General features: G+C 38.5%; 1 protein-coding gene across 3 annotated transcripts; it reads right to left on the reverse strand.

Moving 5' to 3' along the window:
- Positions 1 to 176: 176 nt before the first annotated feature.
- Positions 177 to 8,595, reverse strand: LOC100151486 (uncharacterized). 3 transcript variants are annotated; one of them, XR_015521778.1, is made up of 5 exons: positions 8,466 to 8,595; positions 7,970 to 8,165; positions 4,027 to 4,134; positions 1,470 to 2,668; positions 177 to 1,097 (listed from the first exon to the last, which is right to left on the reverse strand). XR_015521778.1 is itself a non-coding variant. In XM_087304082.1 (5 exons), exon 5 carries the CDS (start codon positions 2,645 to 2,647, stop codon positions 1,580 to 1,582), a length of 1,068 nt encoding a protein of 355 aa, XP_087160208.1. In that variant the 5' UTR covers positions 2,648 to 2,668; positions 4,027 to 4,134; positions 5,332 to 5,508; positions 7,970 to 8,165; positions 8,466 to 8,595; the 3' UTR covers positions 177 to 1,579. The 3 variants fall into 3 exon arrangements, 2 of the variants coding, with proteins under 2 accessions (XP_087160208.1, XP_087160209.1); XM_087304082.1 differs by adding an exon at positions 5,332 to 5,508 and having other exon boundaries at positions 177 to 2,668; XM_087304083.1 differs by having other exon boundaries at positions 177 to 2,668.
- Positions 8,596 to 15,852: the final 7,257 nt, after the last annotated feature.

Consider the following 15,852-nt stretch of genomic DNA (forward strand, 5'->3'; position numbering starts at 1 on the left):
AAAAAACAGATTTTTTGGTTGCAACTTGTACTTTGCCACCACTCAGGCCTTCATTTTACACCAATACGCAAAAACAGTTTTCTAGCGCCATCTTGTGTTCACAAACGAAACACCTATTTTGGTTCGTCTTTTTCACTTCGCAGAAAATTTACGTCCATTTCACGAGTCCAGGTAAGTAAGTTCATAAATAATATTTTATTTTCAGAGCATCTGCCATTCTCACAATACAGCTAAATAAATACACATAGCAATTCAATATATACATTAATTAATTTTTTTCTTTCTGTATATTTTACACTCATTTTTTTTTACTTGTTCAAACTAAAATGAGCTGAAACAACACAATTCTTGAGATTTTATTGGGACAACTTATTTTATTATGTTTAATGCACAAATTAGCTAAAAGTGTTAAGTTAACTTAATTGATTTTTGTTGGGATAACATGAATACATTGTGGAACCCTGCATTTCTTATAGTTTGCACCGTCTTTTGAATAAGACCGTCAACCTGAGTCATCTCATAGAAAATCGCCTTTAAGATCTGATATTTAAAAAACAGAGATCTTCACTGCCTGGCTGAGATACAATATAAAGTGGGTGTCAGACCAAACAAGAAGGACTACATTAAATTATAGTTTTCCGCGGCATTTGGAAATACATATACCTCAGTATTTTCAATGCAATTTGGCGCCTGCGTTTAAACAGTTTTGGTCTCTTTTTACACTTTGACAACCAAATAGATGCTTAAATCTATTTAACTGATTATATTTGAATTACATTACAACATCAATGCTTTAAAAAAGGGGCCACCAATCTCGGTCTTGGAGGGCCGGTGTCCCTGCAGGGTTTAGCTCCAACTTGCCTCAACACACCTGCCTGGATGTTTCAAGTATACCTAGTAACACCTTGATTAGCTTGTTCAGGTGTGTTTGATTAGGGTTGGGGCTAAAATCTGCAGGACACCGGCCCTCCAGGAACAAGTTTGGTCATCCCTGCTTTAAAAGGAACCTTATGAAATTGAAATAGTCACATAAACCTTTTACTGGAAGTTCATTATTAGCTAAAAAAAAACACTAGGGCTGCATCCGAAACCGCCTACTACTCAGTAGGTATTGCATTTGAATTTAAACGTACTATTCGGCCGTTAGAAAAATACATTATATCTGTACAGTATGAATGTGAAAAGTATGAATGGAATTCGGACGTACTACATCCGCCATTTTGTCATGGTCACATGACCTACCTGCTTCAGTTGTGTTGCTTTACTCCCCTTCATTAATTCTCTTGCGGGGATTCTCATGGGATAGCGCAGCGTGCATGGTATGCGCACTTCAGAATCTCGCCGGAAGTAGTAAGTCATCCGGGTACTTCTCGCATACTGATATTTGAATTCTATGAATTTGGACATGCTACTCTGCTAGCACACTGATTTCAGCATACTGTATAGAATGGAAGTAAGCGGTTTCGGACGCAGCCTAGCTGTGCATATAGCCCATTCAGTTAATGTTCACGTGAGATTTTATCATCTTAATAAGTAATCAGAGTTTGAGTTATTGATTAATGTATATTTTGTCATTCATTCAGTCTTGTGATCCACAGGACACCTCGCCGACTTCCGTCCAATGCTTTTCCTTGTTCTTCTTTTTCCTTTTTTTCTCCGCCATGACAATTGCCGCCACAACCGTGATGACCACAGTGATTGTAATGACCAGGACAGTAACCATCTCTGCAACACAGAGCTCAACCGCTTTAAAAACAGTGTGGTTTCCGTTAAATTCGTCGTTAAAGGAGTAGCAAGTGAGGCTGTCGTAGTCATCCAGAAAGAGCCGTTTGACGTTACAGAGCTTCTGGAAGACTCGTTGGAGATCGCAGTCACACCGCCAGGGGTTTCCTCGCAGCATTATGTGAGTGCTGTACGTGTTGAGACTCAAGAAGGTCTTGAATTGAATCGTGGAGAGGTTGTTGTTGGTGAGGTCTAGTTTACCAAGGCTGGTCAATGGTGAAAGTACCCCGACGTCCAAGCTATGTATCTGGTTGTGATGCAAATTTAAGTCTTCAAGATTTCGCAGCATGGAAAAGATACCATTATTGAGGATCGTTATTTTGTTCCAGTCAAGTTGTAGCTGGCGTAGCGTACTTATGGACCCAAACGCCCTCATTTTGATGGTGTGGATGGAGTTATGGCTGAGATTGAGTCTTTGTAATGAGTCCATGTGGAGAAAATAACTGCTGTCCACGCTGGTTAATCTGTTCTCAGCCAGTGAAAGACCTTGAAGGGAACTGAGACCCTTTGAAAACCCTTCACTTAAGGATAATATTTGATTTCGACTCAAGTCCAACCACCTAAGACCTTCCAGTAGAAAGAACGCCCCGTCTGCTAACATGCTAATATTGTTGTCGTTCAGGTAAAGGAAATGCAGTTTTCGTGTGGTGTTGAAGGCTCGTGGGGGGATGGTGTTCAGGTGGTTGTGGGACAGATTCAGGGTTTCTGTGAATGGTGGAAGAGTGATGGGCAGTTGGGTGATATTATTGTTGGAGCAGTAAGCACTTTTGAATCCCTCATGGCAGATACAGTCACAGGTGACATTGTGGCCCATGGAGATAGACTGGACTTTCAGCACCAGGGGAAGAACTAAGAACAGATGCATCCTGGAGGTTCTGTGGAAAAACTACAGGGGTTTGCATTATTAAGCTATGTCTCAGTCAAACCTACTGGCTTACAGATGTAATATTCCAGATGTTTAATACAAAAATCTTCATATTAAAATAATAACAATAAGGATACTAATTACACAGTATGTAATGAAATATGACATGACAGAAGTTCTGTATAATGTTTTACATATAAAAAAATATAATAAACAATAATAATAACTATTATACTTTACCATAATTAATATTTCTCAATACTTGATAAATGTTATTTATTTAAAGTGTTAATTAGAACCCAGACTCAAATATTTTTCACTATAAATAATAAATGAAAACTTTTCATTTTAATAATATTCAAATACAACATAATATTTTAATTTAGTAATTTAACATAGTAATTTTAGAACAATAATAATAATGATAGTAGTTTTTATTATTACTATAAAACATAATTATGCATTTATCCATTTTCTTTACGGCTTAGTTCCTTTATTCATCTGAGGTTGCCACAGCAGAATGAACTGGCAACTTATCCAGCATATGTTTTATCAATGGGAAACACCCATACACATTCATTCACACACATACACTACGGACAATTTAGCTTACCCAATTCACCAATAGTGCATGTCTTTGGGCTTGTGGGGGAAACCGGAGCACCCGGAGGAAACCCACGTGAACACGGGAAAAACATGCAAACTCGAACTATCGACTTTCTTGCTGTGAGGCGATTGTGCTACCCACTGCACCACGTGCCACCCCACCCCCCCAATAAAATAATTAGTATATAATCTAATCTATATCATTGTCTGAATAACTTAGTATTTAAATTTTTATTAACCATTTTATGTAAATGTGTTGTTTTATCTGAATTTTACCTAAAAAAAGTTTACAAGAATTATAATATTATTTGAATTTAAAATATTTAGTTTTTGATGCCCAATATTTTATCTCTATGTTCATTATCATACTGAATTGTGGATCCAGCACAGTTTTGTAAAGCTGTTAGAGGCTGTGACTCAAATACTCTCCATTGTAAATATTCGGTATGACAGCTGAGTAAACAAACATCCAAAGCTTGTTATACAATTACTGGTCAAGGATAGTTTGATATGTGCATGAACGGAAGCTTTTGAGTTCTGCATAGCTTCATAAAAATACAAAGTACAATCCATTAACAATACAAAGTGATCTCACACGTTGGCATATTGGGTTCGTTTTTTAATAATGTATCATATTGTGACATGCGTATCACACGTCCTGGACACAGATCTTATCGTAAACATCCTATCAGAACATTGCTCTAGGGTTTATTTCAGTTCTAAAAACTTAATGTCAACTTACATCATCAAAAGTAAGTATAAATCGCCCTTACCAGAGTTTGGTGTCTGTCATCAAAGGAGCAGCCAAAGGTGTGTGTTTGTGTCTGTGTACATGAAACAGTGTCTGGATCTGGGAGGGAAACGCTATTGTACAGTAGCAGCTGTTGGCAGAGAAGAGAAAAGAGAAAGAGCAAAGTGATTAATATTTCACGCTGTTAGCGGAGGGCACAGACACAGCGAGAGGGTGCAAACTGCAACACTTCAGGAGGGCAATTATGAATTTTACGCTTTCAGTACTTGAACATTGACACATGACACATTAGAAACAAATACCATGATATGTTTGGTGGTGTCATGACAATTGAGGGTATCATGATGATTAATAAACAACAATAGTTTCATCTCGAAAAGTGTTATGGCGGACAACTAATTTTATGTCCAGACAGACTAGCACACAGGTATGCAGTCCTACTCCTTGTTTAGCTCCTACTCTGATTACTCAAAGACTTGTATAATCTTAGGCTAAAATCTGTTGTGTTTGATTGTCATTGGGACGTGTTCATCAACAGCTGTTTAATGGCTGTTGCAACCAAATCTTCCTTCAGATAAGGTTCTGGCTGTGGCAGAAGTTTTCCAACACTTTATTGCTTGACCCCACTGGTCCTACACCACTCAACCCACTCCGAGCTGGGATCAAACTGGCGACTTTCCACATGTGTGTCAGTTGCTCTACGAACTAGGCTAAAGACCATAGCCTCCTCTAGCATCTGTCGCTAGAACACCTTTTAGAGGCCAGACGAGTGAGGTTTACTTGCATAGCACTTCACTGGCCTCTGCTACACCTGCAATGTGACTTCTGCTGAGACCTGACTTCAGCTACCGAATCTGATGACACAATCAGTACGACAACTTCAAACAACCACGAGAAATGTCTAAACAACATTTTGTTTTGAGATGTTGTGAGAAAAATGCAACATTGGCCATCCAGGACCAAGTTTGGACATCCCTGGACAAGCAATATTGACTCATTTTTTGTGCTTCATGACTGATTCTGACACATTTAGGATGTCGACCAATAAGAGCACAGAAGCTCTTCCTTGTACAGTTTCCAAACAAGGCAAAATGAAAGCAAGACAATGGGTGCGGCAAGGTGGAAATAGATATTGCAGAAAAGTCTTGCTGTCTCTGGAAATCTGTCACTTGTTCCACCTTCTTGATGAAATCATGTGGATCATTTAGGAGGACAGCAAATGATAATTGATCAGGAAGACAAAGGTTTTTTGACATGACAAGGAATTAGGAGTAACATAAACTAAGTGGCTGTGATAAGTAGGGTGGGGCAACAACATGAGCAGTACCTTTACCCCACAATGACCCTAACAGGGGCTCTAGGCAACAGTGGGACAGGGGTCTTCCTTGGTTGAAATTGCAGTCCAGGAATGTGTGCCGCTAAGGGAATTGCCCATAAGAATTGAGGCTTTCATGCCTATTTGAAGTATTTCTCCAGCTCTTGGCCTCAAGTTCCACAGAGGAGACTGAGAAGGATAAAAAGAGAAGTGACAACAGTAAAAAAAACAAGATAGAAGCAGGCCAGGTCCATTTTATCTCATCTACGAGGCACTGCCTTTTACTTTCATTTTGTTTTTAATCAATTTGAAATCATATTGCTGTCGTGGCAGACTTAGCATTTGTGTTAAAAGACAAATGAGGCCACAGAATGGAGACAGAAGTATAAAGAGAGTCTCGAAAAAAGTTAATTGTCTCTTGAACACACTGCTGCCTCCTGGTCCTCCACCAGCTGAAAGACCTAAACTCATGATAGGGTAATTGAATAAATTGTCAAATAGACTCCTTCAACCCCTAATTAGTCGGCAATGAGTTCTCAGCAGTATGTTCAGGAGCCTGATTTTATTCTCACCTCTCTATAATTCTCTATAAGTCTTCCTCCTATACCTCAGTTGCCATAGCCACTGTTACAGCCTACCTAGGGAGTAGAGTCTCATGGGTATCCCCCTGTCAGAAAGGGCTGATGGTGGTACATGTGATGACTGGGATATGGCTGGGAGCTTTGGGAGCAGAACCAGGATGTTTTAATGTGTGACACTTATACTACACACCTGTCCTACATAGAACTTCGATGACCATGAAAGAAGAGAGGGAATGAGGGAGCCACTGCATGGTCCTTGAAATCAGAGGAGTAATTGGCGACTAACAAAGTGATAGAGAAGTCCACATCCTTTTATCAATCTGTCTATTTACCACATCATGAGTGTACACTTGGACCTGGAGGTAGCAGTGTGTTCAAGAGCCTATTCTCATCTCTCTTGACTCTCATCCTACTTTCTCCTTTCTGTCGCCCCATCTGTCCCCAAATGCCATGCCCGCCGTGATAACTGCCCATGGGAAATGGAAGTAGAGCACAGGCTACCAAGGGGCACTCTTGGCCTATAGGGGCCATTGGGGTTATAGTAGTCAAGACCATATGGAAGTGGAGCAAGTCTGGTACCACAAGTGTTAATGAATGACAGTTCAACACCACACAAGCCTCAAGACCCATGGAGAAGCTAGAAAGAGGATAAAAGGAGAAATAATGGCAGTGAGGAACAAAAGAGGACCAGCCCTGGCCCATTTTAACCTTCTGTTTTATGTTGAAGTGACATTCATTCTTGAGGACCTACCGCTTACTTCAGATGGGTTGTTTATTTTGTTGATAAGTTTACATTAATCTTCATCAATTCATGCCTCCTTTTCCTTGCAACTATGAAGTTAACCCTGGGGTGATGGAGGGCATGTGGGTTAGGTGCTGCCATCCACAAGGTGACAGAGTAGATTTACTGAAGAAACTGATATGCCAGTGTATGATCCCATAGAATGGCGCATTATGGGATAGTCTTTTATACATCGAAATATCAAGCTCGTAATCTCCCTTGCATTGAAAAAAAGATTTCACCCATGAGAGCGGTTTCCTCTCACACGTCAATCTATACATCCCACCCATCCACATGAGGATGACAGATTTAACGAAACAAAGATCAAAGGTTAAAACCAGCTTATTTCTTTATGTTTGGGATATTACTAGAGGGATAAAACTGAAAAACCCTCGTTGAGCTCTGCATCTATCTTCAAATAGGAAAAGGAAGGACGGATAGACAAAGTGGGATTAGATCTAAAGCTCTGTAAAACCTCATTCTGACCTGCATATGTTGAGTTCTGAACATAAATGTTAGAAAGGCAGAAATAATATGTAATATTAAATATATACCGGGGCAGCACAGTGACACAATGGGTAGCACACACTCAAGAAACTCGCCTCACAGCAAGAAACTCATGGGTTCAAGCCCTAGCTGGGTCAGTTGGCATTTCTGTGCAGAGTTTGCATGTTCTCCTCATGGCTACCCTAATCAAGGGACTAAGCCGATAAGAAAATTAATTAATGAATATTGTATATATACAAGCCCAAATACATGTGGTAGGTAAATTGGTTAAGCTAAGTTGGCTGTTCATTCCACTGTGGCTACCCTAGATTAATAAAGGGACTAAGCCGATAAGAAAATTTATGAATGAATATTATATATATACCTTACAGTTTTTTTTCCCATTTTTATGTCACTAAGTCATGATAGGATTGACCTAATTTGTTTTACTCGTCTGCAGATTTTGGACGGTGAGACGAGGTGGGCCGCCGCTGTTCACCTGAGCCCCTCAGATCATGTAACCGTTCAAGTATCTGCTGAAGTAGGGTTGAGTTTCATCAGTACCTCTGATATAAACTACAGCTCTGACCTGAAACAGTCTTGTTGGTCCATTATATGTTTTTTGTTTTGTAAAGTCTATAGTATTTCCTTGCTTATTTTTAAAAATTATGAAGGAATTTATGAACAATGTTAAATACAGGGAATGTCATTATAAAACATTCAAAAAGACTGACTGACAGACAGATAGAAAAAAGAAAGATATATAGATGGATATGAACAAAGACAGACAGATACTACTCACATCTGCAGCTTCTAAACGATGGACGTCCAGCGTTCTCCAGCCTCCGGCACCTAGACTACAGCTCTGAGCAGAAAGTTTGACCGGAGGAGATTTGGTTGTGCCCAACTGAGCCTGGTTTCTCTCAATTTTTTTCCTTCACATTCGTCAATTAGTGAAGTTCCTCGCCACTTTCACCACTGGTTTGGGACTTGTGGAGCTGCACATCAATGGATTTGCTCTTCAGTGTTTGGACTTTCAGCAGTGAAATTATACCACACTGAATTGAACTAAACTGAACTTCAATTTACTACAACTTCTATGTTAAGCTGCTTTGACACAATCTACATTGCAAAAGTGCTATAGAAACTAACATGAATTGAGATAGATAGATAGATAGATAGATAGATAGATAGATAGATAGATAGATAGATAGATAGATAGATAGATAGATAGATAGATAGATAGATAGATAGATAGATAGATAGATAGATAGATAGATAGATAGATAGATACTCACGGTTGTAGATGCTCTGTCATCAGGATTCAGTGTTGTGAGTGAGACGGTCATTCTTGAGTCACAGGAGTGATTTGTGCTGTTTGCTGGATTAAAACACTTCATCTGGCAGTAAACACAGCAGGAGATGTGCAGCACGACTAACACACATCACACTGTAATCCTGGATTACAGGAGGGTCAATTCATTTCCATCCAATCGTTTTATTCTATTCTGTTTGTCTGTTCGTATATTTGTGTATTTCTTTCTGTTCATTTCTATCTATCTATCTATCTATCTATCTATCTATCTATCTATCTATCTATCTATCTATCTATCTATCTATCTATCTATCTATCTATCTATCTATCTATCTATCTATCCATCCATCCATCCATCCATCCATCCATCCATCCATCCATCCATCCATCCATCCATCCATCCATCCATCTATCTATTTATCTATCTATCTATGCTACCTGTCTTGTCTTTGCTAAAAGTCTTGTCATTGATCCCAGTTGATCATTTGGGAAATTGACAGAAAGTATATATATTTTCTGATGAATCATCTGTTGAGCTGCATCCTAATTATCACAAATACTGCAGAGGACCTATTGGAACCCGCATGGACTCAAGATTCTCACAAAAATCAGTAAATTTTGGTGAAGGAAAAATCATGGTTTGGGGTTACATTTAGCATTGGGTGTGCGAGAGATTTGCAAAGTGGATGGCAACATCAACAGCCTGAGGTATCAAGACATTTGTGCTGCCCATTACAATACAAACCACAGGAGAGGGCAAATTCTTCAGCAGGATAGCGTCCCTTCTCATACTTCAGCCTCCACATTAAAGTTCCTGAAAGCAAAGAATGTCAAGTTGCTCCAGGATTGGCCAGTCCAGTCACCAGAGATAAACATTATTGAGCATGTGGGGGGTAAGATGGAGGAGGCATTGAAGATGAATCCAAAGGATCTTAATGAACTCTGGGAGTCCTGCAAGAATGCTTTCTTTGTCATTCCAGATGACTTTATTAATTAAGTTATTTGAGTATGTATAGATGCAGTTTTTCAAGCTCATGGGAGTCATAATATTAATTCTTTTTCAACTGCACCATGACTTTATATTCGATACTGTACATAAATAATCATAATATAGACGCTTTTGCCTTTCATTTAATCCACTTCTGATACCAAATGATCAACTAGAAGTCAAGTTATTATTTGTTGTTCTTAAAACAAAATCTGTCAGTTTGTCTGCTGTTTGCTCTACTTTGCAGTTGAAGTCATGTAGGGTTTTGGGTTTTGGTAACTAGACGTAAATAAAGACAATAGGTTACTGTGAGGTTGGGTTTGGTATAGGTGTTGAATTAAATAAATAAAAACAAGGTTACTATAAGGTTGGTTTAAGGGTTGAGGTGTAGATGTTAGTAAAACACAACAGGTTGGACTTTGTGTCATATTCAAGACATTAAATAAATGAAAACTCCAGGAGGTTTGTACAGCCCACATGGAGCTCAAGTCCCATCCACTTAGATCGGACCAGCCCATTTGGAGCTGGCTCCAACCTTTGTTTATACCCTTCCCAGAGAAACACTGGTATTGGTGCAGAACATGCAGTTTACTTCTTGACCAACAGAGGTCAACACTGCTTCACATTTTAACATCACTGTGTTCGGGAGAAAAACAGTGGAGCTTGAGGAAGCAGTGTGTGCACAAAAACACAGACCACCCATTACAATCTGTTTATAGCAGAGCTCTAAAACAGCACCTCTCTCTCTCTTTCATTCTCTCTGTCTAACTGAGTCTCATCCAGCCCTCCTGTAAACATTCACTCTAAAAACAGTGAACATGAACTTAAATCATCCGATGCTAATGAGTCACAGGATGAATCAGACGTTTGGTGATGAAGTCAAATGTAAAAACAGTGGGTCCAGTAGAATGTCAGACTGAGAGCCTACACAATAATATTGTTGCAGATCATGGTAGAGTGATGGTATTATCAAAAAACAATCACTTAAAATTTGTCAAAATATAGAAAATGTTTTAATCAGGGGGTGGCGCAGTGGGTAGCACGTAGCAAGAAGGTCGCTGGTTTGAGCCTCGGCTGGGTCAGTTGGCATTTCTGTGTGGAGTTTGGATGTTCCCCCCGAGCTCATGTGGGTTTCCTCCGGGTGCTCCGGTTTCCCCCACAGGCCAAAGACATGTGGTAGCCTACAGGTGAATTGAGTATGCTAAAATTGACCGAAGTGTATTTGTGTGAAGTGTGTGTGACCGGATGGTATGTGGATGTTTCCCAGTGACGGGTTGCGACTGGAAGGGCTGGATAAGTTGGCGGTTCATTCCACTGTGGCAACCCTAGATTAATAAAGGGACTAAGCCGAAAAGACAATGAATGAATGAATGAATATTTTATTCATCCATTCATTTATTTTATTTTCGGCTTAGTCCCTTTATAATTACGGGGGCGCCACAGTGGAATGAACCGCCAGAAAATATTTTATTATAGACTTAAATGTTATAACTACTAGTAATATAACTAAAGCATGCATTAAATAAATAAAAATAAATCAATCAATAATTTCTTCAGGTAAAATATGTATATTAATATTAAATACTAATATTAAATATTAATAATTCCAAATATTTATATATAACAATGGGATTTTTAAAATATGAAAATAAGGCATAAAGTATATACAAATTAAAACCTGTATGTAGGCCTGTATTAAATTATAAAGTAGGTCACACTTTACAAAGCTTCCTTAGTTAATGTTAGCTAATGCTAATTACTAATGTAAATATGTTATCATAAGTATTGAACAATGCTTGTACAGCATTTGTTAAACAGTTTAATATTTACTAATGCATTATTTAAGCCAAAAGATATGCTTCTTAACATTAGTTAATGCACTGTGAGAGAACATTTTCATTTACTAACATTAACAAAGATGAATAAATACAGCATTATTCATTAGTAATTAACTAAATAATACAACCTTATTGTAAAGTGTTACCATAAAGTCTATAAAATAATACATAGTAACAAATTAATACGTTTATAAATATTTATGGAAAACAGTATGCTTAATATACACTAAAATATAATTTAAAAAATCACATTTTAATTTACAATATTTTGGCGACACGGTGGCTCATTGGGTTGCACTGTCACCTCACAGCAAGAAGGTCGATGGTTTGAGTCCCACCTGTCATTTCTGTGTGGAGTTGGCATGTTCTCCCAGTGTTGGTGTGGATTTCCTCCAGGTGCTCCGGTTTCCCCCACGGTCCAAAGACATGCGCTATGAGTGTGTATAAATGTTTCCAAGTACTGGTTTGCATCTGCTGAATAAGTTGGCGGTTCATTCCGCTGTGGCGATCCCTAATGCACAAAGTGACTAAGCCGAAGCAAAATGAATGAAAGAACATACAACTTTACAATATAATAACATAAAAAAGTGGTAATATAAAAAATACAGATCCAAAAATGAGTCCATATTAGAATAATAAACATGAATATAAATATATGCAAATTCATTATTTCGAAATATATGTACATTTTTTAAAAAACACTTTTATATAACGTCACAAAAAGACGTTCAAAAGTAAATAAAAAAATATTGCATTCATTCATTCATGCTGAATTAATAAATTGATCAGAGTCTATCCCACATCCAGTGTAATATTTGTCTTTATGTTCAATTAATGAAAGAAGGCTCTGTCAAATTCTGCTTCTTCACTCTGTAATGCCAAAGCAGCAGAACTGCAGTATAAGCAGCTGCGCATCAGCCGGTTACTTACACTTCTGCTGGTGGAAGAAGTTAACTGGGGCAGAGGGGATATAGAGACAGAGAGGATTGCACATCCCATGGTGGACAGACTGTCCAGTTGACCAAAAAAAAAAAGGCTAAGACTTTGAAGTAATGACATTGATGTTGTGAGCAGGAAAGCAACGAGCTCATCCGGTTGAGAGGGGGAGAGAGAGAGAGAGAGAGAGAGACGCTCACTGAAACAGACAGATCAGTGTAACACCCCTCGTGTTTGACTGCAGGCCAAAAGACGAGCCGGAGCAACAGAGAAAAAGGTTACTGGAGGAGACCAAAGCCTGGGTCCATGAGCGTCACACCACCATTCAAACTGAGCCGGCTTTTAAGGCCATGTGAGTGATGCTTTTAAGGTCGCTTTTACAAATCAAAAATCTAAAAGTGATAGTAAAAATCACCTATTGACATATTTATATTCCTATTACTTCTTAATATGAGGATTTGTGTGTGTGTTGCCCTTATTAAAATTATTCATGATTTTACTATAGTAAATATGAATGCAGTAACCATGTTTTTTGGTACGTACTTGGGTTTTACTATGGTAATATCATAATGATATTATGACACCACTGTAGGAGGGGTACCATGTTTTTTTATTTTTTTATTTTTTTATTTTTTAAGCGTTTGTGGCTTTAAAAACCCTGGTTTTGAGACCATGAATTTACTGTATTAATATTGTAGTAATACTATGATAACACTGTTTATTTGGCGTGCACTGTGGTTTACCCTGATTTTTGTATGTAACCATGGTTGCTATAGTAATATTGTAGTATTAGTCCTGTAGTAAAGCTATAGTAACTGTAGGAACCACGGAAACAAAATAGGTTACACTACATTGAACAACATATCTACAAAAAAACAAACATAATTTTACAACTGATAAGAATAACAAGCTGAAACTCAATACGCAAACAGGTAAACAAGATAACAGATGTTATAACTATGCTTACCCTGCTGAAAAATCCAGCTTAAACCAGCCTAGGCTGGTTGGCTGGTTTTAGCTGGTTGACCAGCCTGGTTTTAGAGGGGTTTTGGCCATTTTCAGGCTGGTTTCCAGCCATTTCCAGCCTGGTCTTAGCTGGTCAAGCTGGAAAATGACCAGCCAAATCCAGCTAAAACCAGCTTGACCAGCCTGGTTTAAGCTGGATATAGCTGGTTTTGGCTGGACTCCCAGCTTGGCTAGGCTGGTCAAGCTGGTTTTAGCTGGTCATCTCCCAGCCTGACCAGCTAAGACCAGGCTGGAAATGGCTGGAAACCAGCCTGGAAGTGGCCAAAACCCCTCTAAAACCAGCCTGGTTGACCAGCTAAAACCAGCCAACCAGTCTAGGCTGGTTTAGGCTGGATTTTTCAGCAGGGTAACTATGTTTACTACAGTAAAAACATGGTTAAAGTTTGGAAAGGGTACAAAAACAAGGCCAAAAGTATAGTAGCATGCTTATTTGTGGTGTTATCCACCTGTTAATTGACATGACACTTGACACTTTTGTCAATACAAACATCCAGAAATGGAGTATAAATTTAGCCAGATGCTAATACTAATAATGGTAATTTAGGCAGCGACTAAACAAAACAAAGTCAAAAGTGTAGCATAGTTTGTATTTTGTCTATTATTAGTCACTTTTTCTGAAATTATGGAATTACACAACACTGAAACAAATACATTTTTATATGCACAAACCCAAAAATGAAGTAATGGAGTAATGTATTAAGCTAAATGCTAATGCTAACACTATAGCTGCTGATGACAACAGTGTGATTTAGAGCAGCAACAGCAGTCCTGTACAGTAAGTCTTACATTTAAAAAAATATATATATAAATAATATATATTTAGATATTTAGGTTATTCTTACGCCAAATCATTTGCATAGTGTTTTTTTCCAGAAATTATGAAAAATGGCACTGATACAAATTCAGAAATGAGGTAATTTAGCACAATAGTAATTCATTTATTATTTTTGCTAACAAAAGGTATTGTTTTTGCAGAATGTATGCAACTTGACAATAAAGCTGACACAGTTTTTGATGCACAAACCTTAAATGAAGTAATGAAATAAGTGGAATATAAGAAGCAAGATGCTAATGAGAACATCTCTAATCCTAGAATATTTGGGCTATTCTTACATGCTGTGTTTTTTTTGTTTTGTTTTTTTTTTTGCTGAAATTATGTTAAGTGTCACTGAAACTGACACACTTTTATACCCAAAAATGAAGTAATGGGTTATAGGTAATATATACATATATAGCTAGATGTTGTTTACAGTCTACCTGACAGAAGTCTTGTTGTCAATTCCAGTTGTAAGAGCAACAAATAATAACTTGACTTCTAGTCAATCATTTGGAAAAGTGGCAGAAGGTAGATTTTTCTGATGAATCATCTGTTGAACTGCATCCCAATCATCACATATACTGCAGAAGACCTATCCGCTTGGACCCAATATTCTCACAGTCAAGTTTGGTGAAGGAAAAATCATGGTTTGGAGTTACATTCAGTATGGGGGCATGTGAATGTAATGGAGGCCAGCTAGTAAGTGCTGTGCAGGTAAACCTCACTCCTCTGACCTCTAAAGGTGCTCTAGTGACAGATGCTGGAGGCCATGGTCTTTAGCATCCTTGTTAGAGCAACTGTCTCCTATAGGAAAGGTTGCCCGTTCGATCCCAGCTCGGAGCAGGTTGGGTGGCGTAGGACCGGCGGGGTTACATGAGAGATCTGCAGAGTCGATAACAACATCAACAGCCTGAGTTATCAAGACGTTTGTGCTGTCCATTACATTACAAACCCCAGGAGAGGGCAAATTCTTCAGCAGGATAGCGCTCCTTCTCATACTTCAGCCTCCACATCAAAGATCCTGAAAGCAAAGAAGGTCAAGGTACCCCAGGATTGGCCAGCCCACTCACCAGACATAAATATTATTGAGCATGTCTGGGTTAGATGAAGGAGGAGGCATTGAAGATGAATCCAAAGTATCTTGATGAACTCTGGGAGTCCTGCAAGAACATTTTTTTTTGCCATCCTGTTTAGTAACAAGACTTGTGTCTGAGCAAAGTCAGACCTTACTGTCCTAATTAAATAATTAAAAATCAAGGCATATGTAGAGGCTCCTGATAGCAAATGATCAACTAGAAGTCCAGTTATTATGTGTTGTTCCTAAAACTTGGATAGGCGATAAGACTTTTCTCAGGTAGTATATATATTTATATATATATATATATATGAATCTATATGGCCACACCTATTGTTGTTGGATCAGGTTAAGGAACGGCACACTGAAATATTAAAAATCACACTTTTCCCTTAAGGAAAGCAAGAAAGTCTGTAAACCTACCAATCTTAAGCAAAAGCCAACAACAACAAATCCCTGACAAACAAAGAAAGAGCAATGGATGGAAGAACAGAGTGAAACGAAAGGTCACCGAGGACACAAAATGAGTCACGGGCAAATATTTAGATTCCCTCGACTGTCTCACATCTGCCTCCATCGCCATGACGTCACTAATCGACGGCTCTGACTCAAACCCATCTGGTTAGTTGGAGGAAAAACAGAGTAGATATCTTCTGTCATTGTTTACCTCCGAGGACAAAGCCCGTTATT

Source organism: Danio rerio, chromosome 22, assembly GCF_052040795.2.
Source record: "Danio rerio strain M-AB ecotype USA chromosome 22, GRCz13ab, whole genome shotgun sequence".
In the NCBI taxonomy this organism is placed as follows: Eukaryota; Metazoa; Chordata; class Actinopteri; order Cypriniformes; family Danionidae; genus Danio; species Danio rerio.

Coding starts and splice junctions, on each gene's coding strand:
- LOC100151486 (XM_087304083.1), bottom strand. CDS start 2,647: ATGCATCTGTTCTTAGTTCTTCCCCTGGTGCTGAAAGTCCAGTCTATC.